We start from the raw sequence: 19,203 nt of genomic DNA, 5'->3' as shown, positions 1-19,203 counted from the left end.
CCTCCATTTGTCTCGGGCCATCTCTCTTACCCAAAGCCTATCATGGCCTCTAATGGGTCACTCCCTGGGCTGGCTCAGGTTGGACAGTTGACTACAGATAAAAACCAATTGAGGGGAAGGGCAGAACAGCCTCAGCTCAGATAATGGAACAGCTGCAGAGGAGGTGCCAGAAATGCGGCTGCCACCCCCTCCACCGTGGCTTCTTATCCAGCCCTGTTCTCTGTGCTCAGCTGTGGGTGGGAGCAGCTACTTTTAGAGATTGTCTAAGTGCAAGACAGTAAATCCTCCTCTTCCTCCCTTTCTCTCTCCCTCCCTGCCTTCTCTCCCTTCCTTTCACAAACAATTTTTATGTCCATGCCTACACTTCGGTAGGTGCTGTTGGGGAAAGCATTGCAGCCTCATAGCACACACATTCTTTGGCTTTGAGAAACTTACCATCTGGGTGGGGAGATAAGACATGGACAGGAAACAACAATATGAAATAGTTTGTGCTGAAATTGTCCGAATAAATGCAACAGACTTAAAAGGGGCTCTGGGAGAGAGGGAGTGAGCCTGGAATTTGATGGGGTCAGGTTACCCCCTCCTTCCCAAAGCCAGGGGTTATCTCAATAGCTAGCCTCCTGCTCGACTTTTGATGCTAATCTGTACCTTTGGGGAGGAAACCTTCCCCTCTTTCAGGATATGATGTTTTTGATTGAGCAAGTTCCTCCCTATTTTGCCCCATCTTGTTTTGGTTTAGGAAGTCAAAGCCTTGGCAGCAGGACAGCTCCTTCCCAAAATAGCTCTTATCCTGTCTGGATAATTGCGGCTCTCCAGCCCTGTTCAGTAGCAGAGCTGCTCCCCAGAAGCTGGAAGAGAAGACTCGCAGGCAACTGGGCCTGCTGGTCTTCCTGGCTCTCTGGAAGTGGAGGTGGCATGGAGGTGGGCCAGGTGCCGTACTTGTGAGAGAGCTAGGCCTTCCCCAGCCTGCCCCCTCCCCGCCCTCCCGCCGGCGGCCCCCTGGGGTTGGAGACCGTGGTGCTGGCATCCAAGGACTCTGGTTCCTCTGATCTGGGAGTGGTTGACTGTAGAGCTGGATCCAGATTCTACTCCCAGCAGGAATTCTCTGGTGGCCTGGCCACGGCGCCTGGCTCGTGGACGGCAGCGTGTCTGTTGTTGAGCTTTATAGGCCTGTCTGGGTCCACAGCTGGGGGTGGAGCATGATTCAGCCCATCTCTCTGTGTCGGTCTCCTCCCAAGCAGCCCTCAAGGTCCTTCTGTCTAAGGAGGGGGATGGACAGATATTTATCCTTGGATTGGGACGTTAGGGGCTGGAGTCTGCAGAGGAGGTTATGTTGGACTGAGAGATACATTCTTGATGGTTGGGGTTTTGGGTTTTTTTTTTTAATATCAGAACTAGCCAAAGCTCAACAGGAAGGTCCTGAGGGTGCCTTATGGGGTCAGTGGAAGCTGTCTTCTCACACAGCCCTGAGGGAATTCTGTGGAATAAAATAGCTCTTGGTGGGAGGGGCTGCAACACCCATGATGGGATGGGGCTGCCTGGCCCCAAGATCCTGTGGCCTCAAGGCTCCAGCCTGCCTGCCCTTGGATGTGACTTCTCAGGCTGTCAGTGCACAAGGTGGTTTACTCCCTGCTTTGTCTATCAATTATGCAAGAGGCCAACTCTGGAAAACAGGCCAGGAACTAGAGGAGGCTGTCTCGGTGATATCTAAGGTAGACTTGGGTATCTTTAGGGTGACATGTCATTTGGCCCCTGGGAGGTAGGACAGCCAGGATCCTGTTGGCTCCTGAGACATGGAGATGATTTGCTCATGCAGACTTTGTAGACGAAGCAAACTCTAGGGCCGGCAGCAATGCAGGGAGGCTCTGCATTCGTGGGGATGTTACTAGCACCCCAGCATAAGGGAAGGGACCCTGGAACCATCTCCCCCACTCCTCTCATTTTCTCTTGCTTTGCACGGAGGCTCGTAGTTGAGAGGAAAAGGAATTGTTGAAAGAATGAAGCACAGATGCTGAAAATGGGACAGGGCGCCACGGGAGCCTTTCACAACAGCTTGACCCTCACCACACGGCTGCTTTTCCTGTCAGATGGTACCTTTTCATTTCCAGGTACCATGGGAAGTGAAGTCCAGAGCAGGATAGGATGCTGGTGACCTCTGGCCTAGACTTGATGTTTTGGGGACAGGCTAACTTGAGTTGCCAGCTCATCAGGACTTTCCTGGCTCTGGCCCTGAAAGTGTGTCCTGAGAACTCCCTTAGTCCTGGGCAGAGCAGGGCAACTGGTCACCCTAGGACAGGCTGGGACACTGTGTGCCTCAGCAGGAGCCATGGCAAGCACAGGGCAGAGAGACAATGTCCCTCCTTCATCGGACACCTGGGCAGATTGCTACCTCTGCCTACAAAATAGGGGCAGGAAAAGCCTCCTCAGGCTTGATGGCAGAACTGAGGCCAGAGTCCCTTAGTTTTCTGTTCTGTCCAGAATGATCCTGCATAGGAAAGAGTCTGCCACGTCCATTTGGGACTTTCCGGTGTATTTCCAGAAGCTCCTTGTTTCCCTGCCTGGAACCCATCTCCAACATTATGTCTTCTGTCAGAGTCATCTGGTGGTGTTTGAAATGGTGGATTTTTTTTTTCCAAGTAAGGAGAAACAGGGCCTGGCTGGATTAGGGAGCTTGGTGTCAGAGGTCAGAGTGCACACTTGGGTGAGGAAGTGAATCTCTAACACAGCAGCCACCCAGACAGCTGCTCAGCCAGAGGAGGGTTGTCCTGAGTGACAGAAATGGCCATGTCCCTTTACCCTTCTCTGCTCAGCTGCTTGGTACCAGCTGCTATGAAGGGGGAAGCACCAGACAGCTGCACCTGGGGGCTGAATGAAGGCCTGGAGGAGGGGGACAGAATGTGAGGCAGCTCCTGGGGGCAGCAAGGGCTCTGACACTGTAGGTGAGAAGACTGGCCAGCCAAAGTCATTTCCTTGGCATACCCGCCACAGCCAAAGTGGTTCAGCTCCAGGAGTCTCCACTGAGGCAGTTTTTGGGAACTCAGCTCAGTGAGTCTGAAACCAAAACCTGTTTTCTAAAGATGGCGTGGTGCATAGCTGGAGAAGCTGACTCCACAGATGGTGGCAGCATGGTCATTCCCATGTCCCTTTAGTCTGAGGCTCTTCTATCACCCTACACTCACATGCACAAGCCTGATCCTCTGGAGGGAAGGCACTTGGAATAGTCACAGTTGACAGTTGCTGGTTCAGTATTGGCAATGTTCTTATTAGCTGAGGTAATAGCCACTGCCCATCACAGAGGTTATTCCAGCCTAAACGTGTTGCCTTAGTGAACCACAGCAGCACTCCTACAACGCAAGCTTTTTTCTCCCTATTTCGTGAAGAAACAGAGGCTCAGAGCTGGCTGATGAAAGCTGAGAGCACCAAGGGAGCAGCCTGCCTCAGGGGTGCAGGTGTGGTGTAGAGTCTTCTGTAGCTACGTCTTCCTGGAAAATCACTTCTCAGTATTTCTGCAGCACCTTCAGAGATCAAGAATGGTGAAGGGAAAGGTTTTAGTGGGGGTCACATCTGTGTCTTTGCATGTGAACTCTGAGTCTGGGCATTGGGTGTGAGCTGGTAAGCAGCCAGAATGAAGGGCAGGTTATGGGTCAAAGAAGCCCAGAGCCTCAAGGCTTGTCTGTGCCCCAAAATCAGAGTGGAAAACTAATCAATGACTCTTTTCGGTCAATCCATACTGATCAGACATCCCCTGGGGGCAGAGGCCTGGTCTCTCGCCCAGGCAGACATCACATCACATCACACGTTCACCAAACTGAAGTAAATAGAGGTTAAAATAGAAAACATACTCCCTGTCCTTGAGAAGCTTGTGGTTAATCTGGGAGAGAAAAGTATATAGATGGGTCACTTGGAAGGGTGTGGACCTCAAAGGATAAAACAAAGTCCAGCAAAATGAGTGAGCAAAGATTCTGGCTTTGAGGCATTTGGAGGGTAAAGGTAGGGGGGAGACAAATTTCAGCTCAGTAGAATGACCTTGGTAATGACTGCCCAAATATGGAAGGGCAGTTGTTGGAGTCCATGAGATTTTGGCCACGAGAGGTATTCAAGCAGAGGCTGGGAGGTCAGGGGGTCCTTGAAGGGAGTCAGTCTCCAGTGGGTGGTGGCATTGGGAGGTATGTAAGCCCCTTCCATCCGTGAGCTCCTAGGCCCCGCCCTGCTGTGGAGAGGGTGTTGGAAGGGCCCCCTGGCTGCCTTTTAGCATCCTGCTGGCTTTGGAACTGGCAGCCATTCACCAGGTGCCAGGAAACACAGTGCTCCCTGGCCTTGCCACCCACGTGTCACAGCTGCCCAGCAATCATGGGACAGAGGAGCAGTAGAGGGAGGAGTAGGGCTTAGGTTATTTTGGTCTCTTGACTTTGCACAGACCTCGCTAGATAGACTGGCTAAGGTTTCCATGAAAGACACAACCCAGTGATAGCCTTTCGGCCCCACCAGGGCTCTCTGTGTCCTCAGTGACTCATCGGCTCTGGGAGGGCGGGGGGGCGGGGGTGGGAAGCACAATAAGTTCCTGTACCACCTAAGGGCAACTGCTACTGAGAGGCAAAAGTGGCCTTTGCTAGTTGTGCAGATCTGAAATCCTGATTTCCTGTAATAATTACTCTATTCGCGGCTTTGAACCTGGGCCCTAGCTTGGCCCAAGTGTAGCATTCTTGTCTAGCTCAAGGCTGCACAACCTTCACTGATGGGTGGGCAGGAAAGATCCAGGGAGGGGACAGGAGGTGTTCCATACACACCGTGTTGGTCTGACCGGAGCAGGGGGAGCCCAGAACAGCAGGCTGGAGCTGTGGTTACTGGTCTGAGTGTCCCAGAAGAGTCACCCTCTGTGCCAACCCAAATGTCCACTCCTCAGACCTCTGGCTTGACTACCCCACCCCATCAATGCCCGGGGAACTGTGCTGTCATCAAGGACATCAGTGCCTGTGGGATGTCGGATTCAAGGAAGAACCCGAGCTCCAAGCACCAAGGGGCACTGAGGCAAGGTTGGCCAGGCCACCTGGTGGCTGGAGATGAGGAAGAGTGCTCGGTGGTCAGTGACTCACACAAGAACAGCTCTGTCTTGGTCCTGCTTCTGACCAGGTCCAACACAGAGCGTGAGAGCTGGAGTTGGGGGCAGTCCAGTTCTTTCTTTCGACAGGGAAACAGAGGCCCAGGAAGGGGTAGGGACTTTTGGGCAGTGCAGTAATCACCAAAGCTGGCACGGGGACTTATGCCCAGACCAGAGACCCTTGAATGTCACAGGGCCAGCAGGTGGGGTTTGTGCACGTGGAATGGCTCTGAGTCTGTCTTCAGCTTTTATTTTGCTGAACATGCCTTATGTTGGGCCTGTGGTACAGTGACTACAAAGAAACCGGCCATCCAGACCCCAAGATTCTTGGCTTTGAGACGAGTTCCATGGTCCCAGGCCCCTCTTGGGGCCTCATTTCCTTCAAAGCAAGTCGGCTCCAATGTGCCTTAGGACACGCAGGGCTCTCTGGGGCCTCAGCAGCAGGTGCCAGCACCGAGCTGGGATTCCAGCCACAGCTGAGGATGAGCCAACCGAGCAGCCTTTTGAGTTGTGTCTGTGTCCACACTCGAACTGCGGCCGGAACTGGGGGAAAGAGGGATGCTATGACGGTAGAAAACAAGGCTTTGTCATGGGACCTTTCTTCCTTGACATAGGCTTTCTCCCCTGGGCCCAGCACCCTCAGCCCAGGTCATGCTGACTGCTGGTGGCAGCGCCCAAGAGCTACTCTTATGAGTGCGTGCATGAGGGCTAGTGGCCTACAGCTAGTTTCCCCTAGTGAGGCTTTGCGCCGCCCAAGTTTGACATCCGGGACTGACGGCAGCAGCAGCTGCTGCTTCCACAGACTTCCAACAGCAGCCTTTGGTTTCCCTCTAAAGAAACGCCTTTTTGTCTTTGTTTCCCCAACTATAGCTTCAGATCTCCAGATCTACCCCAGGCCTTTTACAGAAGACTTTCTCATCTTCTCATTGGAGCCAAACCACTGACTTTAGCCCAGTTTAATACCCTCATTTTCAGGTGTGGAAATTGAGGCCTAGAGAGGTGAAGCGAAGTCACCCAGCTAAAAAGGGTCCTCTGCCTGAACTGACTTCGCTAAGCATCAACTACCTCTTACACCTTGCAGCCCACTGGTGCCAAGGAGCCAGTACCATCTGCAATAGCAGCCCTTGGTTTTCTGAGCCTGATCTCATCTACCTACTCAGGCGCCCCTCTCTCCCTCTGATGAGTTCTGACTGACTCCAACCATGACCCCACGGTCCCAGACAGTACTAAAATAGGGTGGGCAGGCCTCTGGCGCTTCTACCAGTAGAGAGGGCCATGCCTATGGGCATCGATTTTGTCCAAAGTGTGTTCAGGCCAGTCAGCCTGCTGTGGGGGAGGGCTTTTTGGAGTCAGGGAGGGGCATGCTTCTGGAAGCTTCCACAGAAGCTGACCAGCTCAGACACGTGTTATCTCAGGAAATCCCCCCCAACTCCCCACCCCCTAAGCATCTTCTTCCCCCTCTCTGCTGCTGACCCCCTGAGGCTCCAAGGCCTCTAAAGCTGCTGGGGCATCTGTCCCCACCGCCCCTCACGTGCCTGCCCAGCAGGCCTCAGGCCTCTCCTGAGGCCCTGCCCACTCGCCTCAGCCCCAGGCAAGCTGGGAAGGCCACTCCGCCTCGCCTTTGCCCCTTCCAGCAGATGATCCCTGGATAATTTATGCAGCAAATCCTCTTTAATCTTTAATCTAGGGTCCTGCACAAAGGGAACCTCCTGTCTCCTCTTCACGGCTTGGGTGGGGGGAGCATGTCTGCCTTTCCACCTTGGAAGTGTGGAGGGTTGTGGATCGTCAGTGACTTGGGCTGTCAGTCAGATTAACGTCCCACAAACCTGGAGTACTCGGGGGGCAGCTAATGGTTTGTCTTCAACTCATGGAGCAACACCCTCCCTCTTCTTCCAAAGGCATCTTCTGGGGGTGCCAGGTGGGCGCGCTCATCTTCACTGGGGACTGGCTGAAGCCCAGATGGTGATACGCTGCCCCAAGACTACACTCTTTAGGAGCTGAGTAAGGAAGAGCCAGGTGACCGCGCAGCAGTCTTCTGAGCGACTCTCTGACTCCTGAGCCTCTGGGGGTCGCAGGCTGCAGGGCTCGCTGCCAGGCTGACCACACCCTGTCCAGCATGCACCCTCGACCCCCTACCCACTCCCGGAGGTACAGACCCCGCCTCTGGGCTGGCTCACCCCGCCCCACCCCGGGCCCCGCCCCCGGCCGTCTGCACTCCGGGCTGCGGGCTGGGGCTGGCTGTGTGGCGAGGTCGCGCAGCTCCGGCCTCTGGTCCTACGGGCGCTGTCCAGGCAGAGCTGGCCCTGCCCGGGCTGCAGCCATGGTAAGGCCGGGGGCTGGGGTTGAGGAGGGGGCGCCAGGCAGGGCTAGGGCCTTCCGATCCCTGGAGGCTCACAGGGACCGTGGCGCCGCAGCCTTGGAGGTGTCGTGCGGGAGGCGCTGTCGCCGGCCCTGCGCACAGGCAGGGACTGCTCTGTCGCTCGTGCCCAAGTTTCTATTTATGATCTGAGCAGCTATGAGGCGGGTCTCGAACCCCGGGGGTGCTGCCGGTGTTCTTGGACGAAGGGGTGAGTCCGTGTGGGGTTTGGAGTGCGCAGGCTGATACGCGGAATGCTGTGCTGGGGAGGGCGCGTCAGCGATGAGCGAGGTTGGTGGGGGAGGGTCTCCGCCCTCCTTGAGTCAGCTGTTATCTGGGTGACTCCTCCTCACCCACCTACCCTAAGCTTAGGGACCAGCACAAACTTCTTTGGAAAACACGCAGAGGAGGCCCACAAACAGTGCCTTCCTTCCCAAAAGGGATGGTGAGATGCTTGGGCCCTCCTTCCCACAGCCTGGCAAAGGGCAGCACCTGGGCCTTTCCCACAGGGCCCTCCGCCCAGGAAACCCCTGAGAGAGGGAAGCCCAGCTCACCATCCATCTGGGGGATCAGCTATATATATCTCTTGCACCTGAGACAAGAACCGTAGGAAAGCCTCTTCCTGCGGCATCCCATACCCAACACCCCACCCCCTTCAAACCAGGCCCCTCTGCAGTGGCTGGAAGTGGGGGGAACTCATCCTGCCACCTGCCTGAAGTGGGAGGAGAAACAGTAACCCCAGCCAGCCTCCCTAGAGGCCCCCAGGTAGGAAGTTTTGATGTTTGGCCAGCTCTTCCCCTGCCACTGTTGCCAGAGCCCGCCACAAACACACTATGCCAGGTGTCAGGCCTCCAGGCCCCGTGCCAGCTTCTCCCAGTGTGGAAGCCCCCAGCCTGCCCCTCTGCATTGGGAGCCACAGGCTGTTTACAGCAGGAGGAGGTCCGTGACCAATCTGTGGGGCAGGATGTTGGCTGCAGGCAGCCTCCAGGAGGGAGCTGCCGGGGCCCGAGGGCATCAGAATTTCTGGGTCTGGAAAGGCCAACTTCTTGGGCTCTTGTCTCTCAAGCTGTGTCCAGGCTGAGGCCCAAGTCCTGGCCAGGAAGTCTTTGTGACCCTATGACCTTCTCCAAAGGGGAGTTCCTGGGAGAGGCCAAGTGGTGCCTGTCTTTATTCCTGCCTCCATCCTTCTCCCCGCATGGGATGGACAGGCGGATTATTTCAGAGATGGAAGCCTGGGGGAGCACAGATTGTCCCCAGTGCCAAGCCCAGCAGAGACCAATAGGGGCTTTTTCTGCCACACACAAAGTTCGGTTCAGCTGAGGTCTTGGTGCTTTCAACTTGGCTGAGGCTGCCCTGTTCCTCTCAAAGGCATCCCACCACCACCAGAGTCCTCAGCCTCCACACCCTGCCTCCCAGCCAGCCCTGTCCTCAGACCCCAGTTCATGTCAAGCCATGACTTCTTCCGTGAAGTTCTCTTTTTGAAAGGTGATTGTGGGGGTTGAGCCTCCCAGCCCAGGAGCCTCAGGGGGGTTAATTTGCATGCAAAAAGAATGACAGGCCAACATTAATAATCACCCCGGGACTTGTGATGTACCCACCGTCTCTCCTCAGGTTCAAAGCAGTATGAGTTATCTGTCTTCTGGGAATGCTTTCTCTCCCTAGCCTTCCTGAGAGTCAAGGAAGAACCATTCACAATTCGGCATTAAGACCTTGAAATTAAAACAATATTAAAAATTGCAAAAGGTGCTTCTGGCCGAACCAGAAACACTGGGCGCCTGACTGCTAGTCAAATGCTTCATCTGCATACTCCCAGCCAGGCCCTTCAATTGGTCTCCCACCGAACTGACAACTCTGAAGCCCCTGGGATGCCATCCTCCTGCTGGCCTGAACTCATGCCCTGCAGAGGCCAAATGCTGGCAGCAACTCCACTGACTGTGCAAGTGATGGGAGTGATACAGGTCCCCTGGGTTAGAGGTCAGGTATCCTTGGGTGGGAGGAGTCCCTCTGGGGCTCTCTGCAGGCAGATCCAGGGGCAGATTTCTGAAGATAGTGGAGTTCTCTGCTGGGAAAACACAAAGGGACACTTGGGAAGAAAACTGGATCGGCTGCCATGAGGACCTATGACAAGAGGATTATAGGACATCCCACCCTATTTCAGCACTGCTTCAAGGGGAAAGAGGGAGATTGGAATCCTTCGGGAGTGGAGTGTCCTGGGTATAGCCAATCCCATGTACAGATGAGCCAGGTCACCTTGGGGGAGCTCACAACCCTCTGACAGGTCTCACTGTCCTTGGGGGTTACCAGGAGAGACCAAGCGGACCAGGAACCAGTGCTGCAGACAGACTTGGGAGGCTGGTGCTGTGCCCACCAGGGTAGGCGCAGGCAGGCGTCATGGGGCAGCTACTCAGAGGAGGAGGGAACTGCAGAGAAACCCAGTGATCCTGCTGCAGCTGAGCTGTCCTTGGACTGTGGGAGCCAAGGGAAGGGGAGGAGGAGGGGGTGGGGAAGGACATTCCACAGGCTTTTTTGGCCCCTGACAGGGAGGGGGGGGGGCATTCAAATAGAAAGGGAAAGGAGCAAGCCAGGACGCGGGATTACAACAAGAGCCTCAAGACCAGGCTGTTTCTGTGTGTGAGGAACTTTGCCTGAGACCTAGAGCTTGCTGACAGGGAGTGTGAAGCGTGGGGCATGGACCACTCAGTGGGATGCCCAGGCAGTTCTGTCCCTGAGGATAGCGCTGAAGCTGGGGTAAGGTGCTGCTCTGGGAGGTGGGTGGGCCTGACCTGTCTTTCCCCTGCCTTGGCAGGGATTCGGGCTCACAGTCAGAAAATGATTTGGTCATTAGCAGAGCTGCGGGTGGGGACGGACAGACAGCGGGTGGGGACCCTGGTATCCTGACTCCTGCTCTGGAGCCCCTGTGGACCCCTCCATGCCGACGAGCAGCGATTCGGGGCTGGCAGGGAGAGCCTGGTGCTGGCTTTCTGGTGGCTCTGCTGGAAGAGTGTGGGGTGGGGGTGTCCCTCATTGCCTTTCCTCTCCCTTTCCTGCTCGGTGCCTCTGGAGAAACCAGGTGGAGCATGGTCCTCTCCTGCTGGGCCACTATGGCGTTGTACAGTAGGGAGGATTTTCTGGAATTCCCCAGACTCTTTAGCTGCCAAGAAACAAGACCTGCTGTCCCTCAGCCCCATCCCTTCTCTAGTGCCCTATGATTCATCAACCACGCTGGGACACTTTTGAGAGTGGAAAGGGGCACAGTTAGTCATTGGGCAACAAACATAAACTGGCATGTAGCATGCCCACACTGGACCTTACAAATAATTATGGATGAGAAAAGCCTGTAAGGTCAGGCTGGCCTCAGAACAGCTTCTCCTGGTCACCAAGTCCCCACATGCTGGTTCCAGTGTCAGGCTAAAGGGCATCTTTTCCTCCCCCACCTGGGAAAGCCCTGGAGGGTGTGTCTATAAGCAGGTATAGGGACTTGAGAGGCAACAGCCTGGAAGTAGCTCCAAGGGGATATTTCCTACTAGCCTCTGTCTCAGTCCCTGCCCCTGGCATAAACCTGGCAATGTGCATGTTCAGGCTCCCTCAGCTCTTCCCTTTGTTAAGACAATGAGCTGCAGAAAGACTATGGCCATCTTACCTCCTCCCACCCTGGCTGGGACTCCACAGTGGTGTGGGGTAGCCCACACTGGTTGGCCATCCCCAGGGGGTGAGTCAGCCTCTGAAGCTGGCCCTTGTCCATTGTCTGGGGGTAGCACGTGGCTATTGTGAGGCAGATCTGAGCCCAGCACTGCCAGGCACTCCCCAAAGGGGGCTGTCCACCAAGGGAGAGGCAGCTTTTGGGTCTAGAGCCGAGGGTGAGAATTTCAAGCTGGAGATGGGATGGAGCCTGTCTCCAGAGAGGAGCCAGCTATTCTGCCTTCTACCCCTGTGGTACCCTGTTCAGGCCAGATCCCCTCTGGCATTGCTGGCTAAAGGCCAACTCCAGGCAGAGGGGGCAAGGTGCACCTGAGGGGTGCTTCCTCTATATGTTCCGCACAGTTGGGGGGCTGTCAGCAGCTCCAGAGGCCAAGTGTCCTCCCATTCTACGTCATCTGGTCCCTCTTAGATCCCCTACACCCATGCACAGCATCCACTGCCAGGTTTACACTTCTCCCCTGGGGCCCAGGCTCAGGCTCCAGTGTAGCCCACTGTCTGGAATAAGGGGTGTCAGGTCAGCTATACTGAGCTCTGGGCAGTGAGCACTCCCAGTAGAGGCTGCACCCCAGTTCCAGAGCTCCCTGACCTGCAGTGGCAGGAGGCATGGAGTCCCCTGCTGGCAGTTCCCTTCCCCGCCTCCTGCTCTGCCCCTTCTGATTCTCAGCACTCTCCTTGAATCCTGAGCCACATTCTCTTCTCAGCTCTAATGCCTCTATCTGCTCCCCCCGTTCAGTCTGATTTCCTGGCCTTTGAGATAGTGCCTGGCCCTGGTTTGGCCAGACCACTCAGGGAGGGCAGGCTCAACCAGCACCTTGTGGACTGGGGGCATCAGGACTGGAGCTGCTCTGTTCCGAAGAGCCGTTGGTAGGCTTCAGGGCTGCCCAGGGCTGCTCCTGGGCCCTGGGGCCTCTCCTGGCACCTGGGACCTGTGTGTGAGCAGGTGAGGGGGGGTGGGGAGCACTTCCTCTGGCTTGGCTGCTGCTAGGGCAGTTTCTCTCCCTTCTAACCACAAGCGCTTTCCTTTCTCCCTCCTGCCTTCTGTCTGCCTCCTTCATTCTTCCCTTCCTGCCACCTGCTGGCCCACCCCCCCCCACCCCCATCCCCAGATCAAACGCTTCCTGGAGGACACGGATGATGCAGAACTGAACAAGTTCGGGAAGGATTTCCCAGAAAATGACAGCTGCCACCAACCAGAGGCCAAGACCTGGGTGTCCAGGCCCCAAGTTCCAGAGCCAACGCCCCAGGCCCCAGACCTCTACCAGGATGACCTGGAGTTCAGATCCCCCTTGTGGCCCCAGCCCTCTGACAGCCAGCAGTACTTCTGTGCCTCAGCCCCTCTCAGCCCCTCAGCCCGGCCCCGCAGTCCATGGGGCAAGCTTGATCCCTATGACTCCTCTGAGGTAGAGCCACCAGCTCTGTCCGTCCTTTTCAGTGGGCGTGAGCAGAGAGAGCCTGAGTGTGTGCATGTGGAGGTGCACAAGAGAGTGTGTGCATGCACACACGTTCATGGATGTTGAGCTGGGGCTTCTTTCTGTCCTTCGACGGCCCCAGCTCCGTGTGTGGGCCCTGATGTGCACTGAGAACTGACAGTGTCAGGAACAGGAGCCCAGCCGGTGGCCCCAGATGGGACCGCAAGGAGTCTGGCACTGCTCCTCTAAGGCTGGGCGGAGACCTAGGAGGGAGGGAGGAGGCTGTGGAGTTGGGTCCTGGGCCCCTCCTGCCTCTCACCCTGATACGCTCTGCCTCCCTGTGCACTAGGATGACAAGGAATACGTGGGCTTTGCGACCCTCCCCAATCAAGTTCACCGAAAGTCCGTGAAGAAAGGCTTCGACTTTACCCTCATGGTGGCAGGTAGAGCAGGGGCAGGGCTGGGCCGGGCTGGGGTGTTTCAGGTGGGGATGGTATGTATGTAGGGAAGGAGAAAGCAGCAAGCTGCTGCCCCTTTTTGCAGAATAGGTAGTTGCCATGGGTACTCAAAAGTGTGCGGACGGGGTGAAGTGGTACAAAGAACACTTGACCAATAGATTTCTTATATTTGCCTTTTTCTGGAAAAACTTGGGTAATCTCTTACCCCCTCTGGGCTGCCTTCAGATGAGACTGGACAAGCTCTTCCCTCTGCTTCCTTCCAGCTCTAAAATGCTGTGGTTTGATTAGTCTCTTCCCAATGAAATAAGCAGCAGCTCCCCTCACACCTGGTCTAGTGGGGTTGCCTCTTGGCTCTAGATCTTGTCTTCTGTTCTTTCTCCCCTGTCAGGAGAGTCTGGCCTGGGAAAATCCACTCTTGTCAATAGCCTTTTCCTCACCGATCTGTACCGGGACCGGAAACTCCTCAGTGCTGAAGGTAAAGAAGGTGGCGGGGAGCACGAAGACAGACAGGCAGACTGACCTGGGAAAACCAACTCTCTCCAGAGTCTGGGGAGTGGGGTCTTCCCCGGCATGTAGGAAACCATGGCTTCTAGAGAGTCTGGCAGCATCTCTCTATAGGCCTATCTAGCCTGGCAACCTACCAGCCAGCTCCCTAAAGATTTGGGTGCCGAGGCAGGGCAGGGACCAGAATCCTGCCCTTTGAGTGAATCTCTGACCCCCAAAGGATTCCAGGAATCCAAGAAAAGAGCAGGGAGCAGCAAGAGGCTGGGGCCAGAGCCAACAGCCACCGGCATTTCCTGTGTTGGGAAATGTGCTCCTTGCTGGTTCCCAGAGAAGAGGCCCCCAGGCAGCCTCGGGGTGGGAGGGGGGGCAGTGTGGATGGGGCGATCCGGACAGCTACGCTGGTTGGGGTGGGTGGATTGTCCTGATGGGGCAGGTCCTTCCCTTGCCCTGGCCTCAGTTTCCCCCTTCTTCAGAGCGGATAATGCAGACTGTGGAGATCACTAAACATGCAGTGGACATAGAAGAGAAGGGCGTGAAGCTGCGGCTCACCATTGTGGACACACCAGGTTTTGGGGATGCAGTCAACAACACAGAGTGGTATGTCTGTCTGACCAAGCACAGCCCCAGCTGCCTCCCCACTGACCACCCATTCCATACACACATGCAGGTGCACACATAGGCACAGACTTACTCCAAATTGTTCGGAGGGAGAGGTGTAGGACCTTGAGCATGCAGTGCTGCTTATTGGAAGCTGTCTCCTCTGTGAAGTGAGAGGGAAAGGATTGAAACAGATGATCTCTGATGTCCCTCTGACTCTGACCTATAATTCTGTAATGGGGGTGAGGACGCAGGATAAGAAAGAAAAGCCTCAAAAAAGCAAACACGTGTGAAAACATGTAGAACAGAGCCTGATATATAACAAGTGCTCAATAAACGTCACCCTCCCTCCTTCCTTTCCTTTCACAGCAACTTTTTAGGTGCCACAAACGAGTGTTTAAATTAAAGGGGTGAGAGTGAATTGAAGGAAGAGTGAATGGAAGGAGAGAAAGAAGAGACAAAGGCGAAAAAAGTAGAACTTTGTTTAAACTGCAGGCGCCCTTCTAGGCCACCTGCCACAGGAAAAAGTGGCTTTGCTCCACTGCCCTCCACTGCCTTCCCCTCTGCTTGCTTGCTTGCTTTTTTCTTTCTCTCCCTCCCTCCCTTCCTTCCTTCTTTATTTATTTTTCAGCTACTAGAAGGATAATGGTCAGACAGAAGTGAGTAGATGAGGTGAGGAACGGCGGCTAGAGACAGGAAAAAGGGAGGTGCCTTTGATGAAGAAGTTAGGCAGGGTAGTTCTAAGACCTCAGGACTGAGAGTTCAAATCTCAATTCAGCCTTTAGTAACTGCAGGATCCTGAGCAAATGCCTGCATTCCTGAAAAATGCTGGCCCTCACTCCCTCACCCAGTTGATCTGAAAATCCCCTAGAGTGATGCACGCGATGTGCACTGAAAACTGTAAAGGGTTGTGTCCATTATACTTGTGCATTCCAAGATGATAATTGCAGGAACAGTGCAAAATTAAAATGTGGGGCCTCTTGTTCACAATTATTAAGAACTTCTGGATGGCCACATGGGAGAGTCAAACCAAGTGGGCCCTTCTGAGCGCGGGGCCTCGTGTGACTGCACAGGTCGCACGCCCGTGCAGCCGACCCTGGATGATTGCCTCACAGACCAATCAGACCACGGCGGACGTTTCTGTGCTCTGAACTCTCACTGCATGCCTTGTCATCACAACACATGACTTTCGGCTCAGCACATGGGTTCATCTTCAGTGTCTTAGTCTAAGCCTTGAGGGAAGGGTCATTCCTTACATTCTTGCCCCAGCACTGTGCTTGTACGTGCTTTGTGGTCCCCACAGATATTCCTGATGGATTGAGGTGGCCTCCACGTCATCGTCACCCTTCCTGCTCTAGAGATGTGACTCAGCAAACTGGGCTTGCCCTGAAAACTCTAGCTCCAACCAGCACCTGGATCATACTGCATCATCCCTTCAGTCAATCGACTTAGCTCTTCTTACCTGCCATGATAATAACTTTTAATGTGCCTGCTAGCTCACAGTTTACTGTGCTCCTCCACATACACTCATTTAGCCAACCAGCAGGAATTTACTGAGCATATACTAGGTGTCTGGCCTGTGCCGGGCATTTTAAGGGGTGCAGAACAAGTATGGATGATCCTTGTCCCCCAGAGGCTTACAGTCTCGTGGCAGCCGGTGTGGGAGGGTGGGTAGGGAACAGTGGTTCTCTCATGTGTGCCAGTTGGGTAACAAGTTAGTAAATGAGGCAGACAGTGTACTGATAAACACACTGAGCTGAGAAGCAGAAGGCCAGGGACACAGGTGGGGAGAGAATTTCCTACCCAAGATGGTTGGGATTAAATCTCTTAGCTGCTCTGGATTTAGTTCCTTCATGTATAAAATGAGAGTGATGATGCTCAGAATATCCACTGATCAGGGCACCTGTCAGTGAGGATTCAACTAGATACCAGAGGAGCAAAGGGCTTGAAAATTGAAGGTCTTCAATATATATATGTATATAAATTCATATGTACTCCCTCTCTCTTTACCACACAGTATGTGATGTCTCTTTATATAATAATATATACTCATGAACTCTATCTACCTACCTATCTATCTATCTCACTGTGTGGCGAAGAGATGGGGAGAGCAGTGTGCATTAATGCAAAGGAGACCTGGTGGAAGAGATGGCTCTTGGATATGGCCTTGAAGGATGGAGTGGGTTTGGGAAGGTGGAGGAGAGGGTGGAACCATAGAACAGAGGCTCCGAGGCCAGACCATGAACCTGACTTAGGGCTGCCTTGGATTCCCCAACCTTGCTATTCTCATTGCTCTGTTTGGTCACCTGGGCTCTTTTCCTCTCATCAAACTAGTATTTATTGAACTCTGCCTGTGTGCATAGGCTGGTTTTCTGTCAGGACATGTGAAATGCACCCCTGTCCCACTCAGGCACCCCCCTGAAGATATAATGAAGCAAGCCAGGGATAACGAGGTCCTGAAAACACTGCTCAGGGTGGGGGCTACTCTGCAGTCCCAGAGCTCACTAGGCAGCCCCTACTCCCACAGTTTCTCTGCTTGTCTGTCCCTGCCCCAGCTGGAAGCCTGTGGCAGAATACATCGACCAGCAGTTTGAGCAGTATTTCCGAGATGAGAGTGGGCTGAACCGCAAGAACATCCAAGACAACAGGGTGCACTGCTGCCTGTACTTCATCTCACCCTTCGGCCACGGGTATGGTCCGAGCCTGAGGCTCCTACAACCACCGGGTGCTGCCAAGGGAACAGGCCGAGAGCACCAGGGGCAGGGCTGCCCCAAGCAGGTGGTCACAGATTCCTGTTCCCCAGGCTCCGGCCATTGGATGTTGAATTCATGAGGGCCCTGCATCAGCGGGTCAACATCGTGCCTATCTTGGCTAAGGCGGACACACTGACACCTCCTGAAGTGGAGCGCAAGAAACGCAAAGTGAGGGAAGCTGGTGCGGGGAGGGGAGCAGGTGGGCTTCTGGAAAAGATGGGGTCCCCAGAACTTTGGGCCCCTCGTGTGTTTGCCAGATCCGGGAGGAGATAGAGCACTTTGGCATCAAGGTCTACCAGTTCCCGGACTGTGACTCTGATGAGGATGAGGACTTCAAATTACAGGATCAAGCCCTCAAGGTGGGGCCACCCCAGGGCATCCCCTTCCCAACTTGTTTCTTCTGGGCAAAAGAAAGAAGTAGAAATCTATACAAGGGGGGCTCTTCGGGGTGGGAGAGGACCCTGGTTTCCTACAGTGAGGCAGAGAAGATGAAGACATAGGTGGAAAGGAACAGGTGAGGATGGCGGAAGGTGACAGATGCTCCAAACTTCTTCCAGGAAAGCATCCCATTTGCTGTCATTGGCAGCAACACTGTGGTAGAGGCCAGAGGGCGACGAGTCAGGGGCCGACTCTACCCTTGGGGCATCGTGGAAGGTAAAGCACTGCGCTTGTGACTAGGGTACTTCCTTGCCCTCAGTGACTCCCCTACCCAAGCCCCTGGCTGACCCCTAGCCTTGCTATGCAGTGGAAAACCCAGGGCACTGCGACTTTGTGAAGCTGAGGACAATGCTGGTGCGTACTCACATGCAGGACTTGAAGGATGTGACACGGGAGACACATTATGAGAACTACCGGGCACAGTGTATCCAGAGCATGACCCGCCTGGTGGTGAAAGAACGGAATCGCAAGTATGATCAAAAGCCAGGACACAGCAGGCAGGGGGACTCAATCCCAAGCACAGCCTTGGGTGAGACCGAGCCCTTCCTTTCTGCTTTCCTTTTACAGTCCCTGGGCTCAATCCAAGTGGGTGTTGGGGTGCCCCTAGGCTCACCAACCCCCCTTTGCCCTTTCCCTCAGCAAACTGACTCGAGAGAGTGGTACCGACTTCCCCATCCCTGCTGTCCCACCAGGGGCAGATCCAGAAACTGAGCGGCTGATCCGAGAGAAAGATGAGGAGGTGAGAGCAGTATCGGGTGGTAGGGGTGGACGGCCTGGGAGGTCCACTGCTTGATCATAAACCTCAGTATCTTTCTGTCTGGGAATAGGGAGATCCCTGGCCCTGGTGCATATCTGAGACCTGGATTGGTGGATCAGTGGTTCTACCTAGGGTCTACATCACACCCCAGGGCAACCAAGGCACTGGGTCAAGGGATTAGCGCTTGGGGACACTCCCCTGACACTATAGGACTATAGGACTCTGAAAGCACCCATTTTGATGCATGTGCCTGTCCCAGCTGCGGCGGATGCAGGAGATGCTGCACAAAATCCAAAGACAGATGAAGGAGACCCATTAGCTGGCTGTCAGCCCTGGATATTTAAATCTCCTCCTCTTCGCCTTGCCCATACCTGCCCCTCCCAGCACCAGCTCTGCTCAGGCCCCTGCAGCTACTGCCACGCGTCGCCTTACATCCTTGCTGCCTCCCTAGAGACTCAGAGGAAATAAAGTTTAACAAATATATAGGTGGCTTCTGGTGTTACTGTCTGTATCCTTACCACCTCGTGGAGACCAAGAAGATCCTAGGACTTGGTTTTAAAAAGCTGTGTGAGGAGGGTGCTAGTTTATGGCTTGTACAAGGAAGGGGGAGTGGGGAAAGCTTTCTCTCTGACAGGGTATAGTCCTTGTCTAGAATCCAGTCTGGCCTCTCCTTTTTACTGACCATACCTACCCTGCCTCTCACATCTGGGGCCTGGGACTCTCTTCGTTTTTTCACATACCGGACACTCCGTTTTGCAGCAGTTTTGGCTCTGATATCTGCCCTTAGGAAGGCATGGTATTAGCTGCATGCAGCCTCCTGACTTCCTGTTTCCCCTGATTTGGGGAAAAGGGTACACATAATTAAGCTCTGCCCTCTAGAAAGCCCGTGATAGAGCACCGAACAAATGTTGAAATCTTTGCAACCACCAAACACTACAGTAAATGCTGGGAATGAATAAAGTAGCCAGTGCCCTGGAACTGTTCAGTTTTTAACAGTAGTTATTAAGCATCTTCTAGGTAACAGACACTGTTCCAAACCCTCGTAAGGCTGTGCACACAGGGAAGTGTTTCTGTCTTCCTGGAATTTACTAACTGTAGTAAAAGTTCCTATGTTTTATAAAGACACATTAAAAT

At 54.4% G+C, this 19,203-nt stretch overlaps 1 protein-coding gene across 7 annotated transcripts; it reads left to right on the top strand.

Moving 5' to 3' along the window:
• Positions 1 to 842: 842 nt before the first annotated feature.
• LOC119003727 (septin-4) lies at positions 843 to 18,552 on the top strand. 7 transcript variants are annotated; one of them, XM_037070263.1, is made up of 12 exons: positions 7,200 to 7,421; positions 12,260 to 12,553; positions 12,912 to 13,005; positions 13,409 to 13,495; positions 13,998 to 14,121; positions 16,677 to 16,811; positions 16,925 to 17,042; positions 17,132 to 17,233; positions 17,432 to 17,528; positions 17,620 to 17,782; positions 17,952 to 18,051; positions 18,329 to 18,552. In XM_037070263.1, the coding sequence occupies exons 1-12, from the start codon at positions 7,215 to 7,217 to the stop codon at positions 18,386 to 18,388; spliced, it is 1,581 nt and encodes a 526-aa protein (XP_036926158.1). In that variant the 5' UTR covers positions 7,200 to 7,214; the 3' UTR covers positions 18,389 to 18,552. The 7 variants fall into 7 exon arrangements, with proteins under 7 accessions (XP_036926164.1, XP_036926158.1, XP_036926162.1 ...); XM_037070266.1 differs by lacking the exon at positions 7,200 to 7,421 and adding an exon at positions 10,036 to 10,202; XM_037070269.1 differs by lacking the exons at positions 7,200 to 7,421; positions 12,260 to 12,553 and adding an exon at positions 843 to 930.
• Positions 18,553 to 19,203: the final 651 nt, after the last annotated feature.

The sequence above is a fragment of the Sturnira hondurensis genome, unplaced genomic scaffold, assembly GCF_014824575.4.
Source record: "Sturnira hondurensis isolate 20B ecotype Veracruz unplaced genomic scaffold, ASM1482457v3 Scaffold0018728, whole genome shotgun sequence".
In the NCBI taxonomy this organism is placed as follows: Eukaryota; Metazoa; Chordata; class Mammalia; order Chiroptera; family Phyllostomidae; genus Sturnira; species Sturnira hondurensis.
Note: the sequence above shows the minus strand (reverse complement) of the source record. Positions and strands in the feature narration are given on the sequence as shown.

Excerpts from the sequence above, each read along its gene's own strand:
- LOC119003727 (XM_037070263.1), top strand. The coding sequence starts at position 7,215 with ATGCACCCTCGACCCCCTACCCACTCCCGGAGGTACAGACCCCGCCTC. Across the intron at positions 13,006-13,408 it reads CTTTACCCTCATGGTGGCAG|GAGAGTCTGGCCTGGGAAAA; the intron begins GTAGAGCAGGGG and ends CTCCCCTGTCAG. Across the intron at positions 13,496-13,997 it reads GAAACTCCTCAGTGCTGAAG|AGCGGATAATGCAGACTGTG; the intron begins GTAAAGAAGGTG and ends CCCCTTCTTCAG.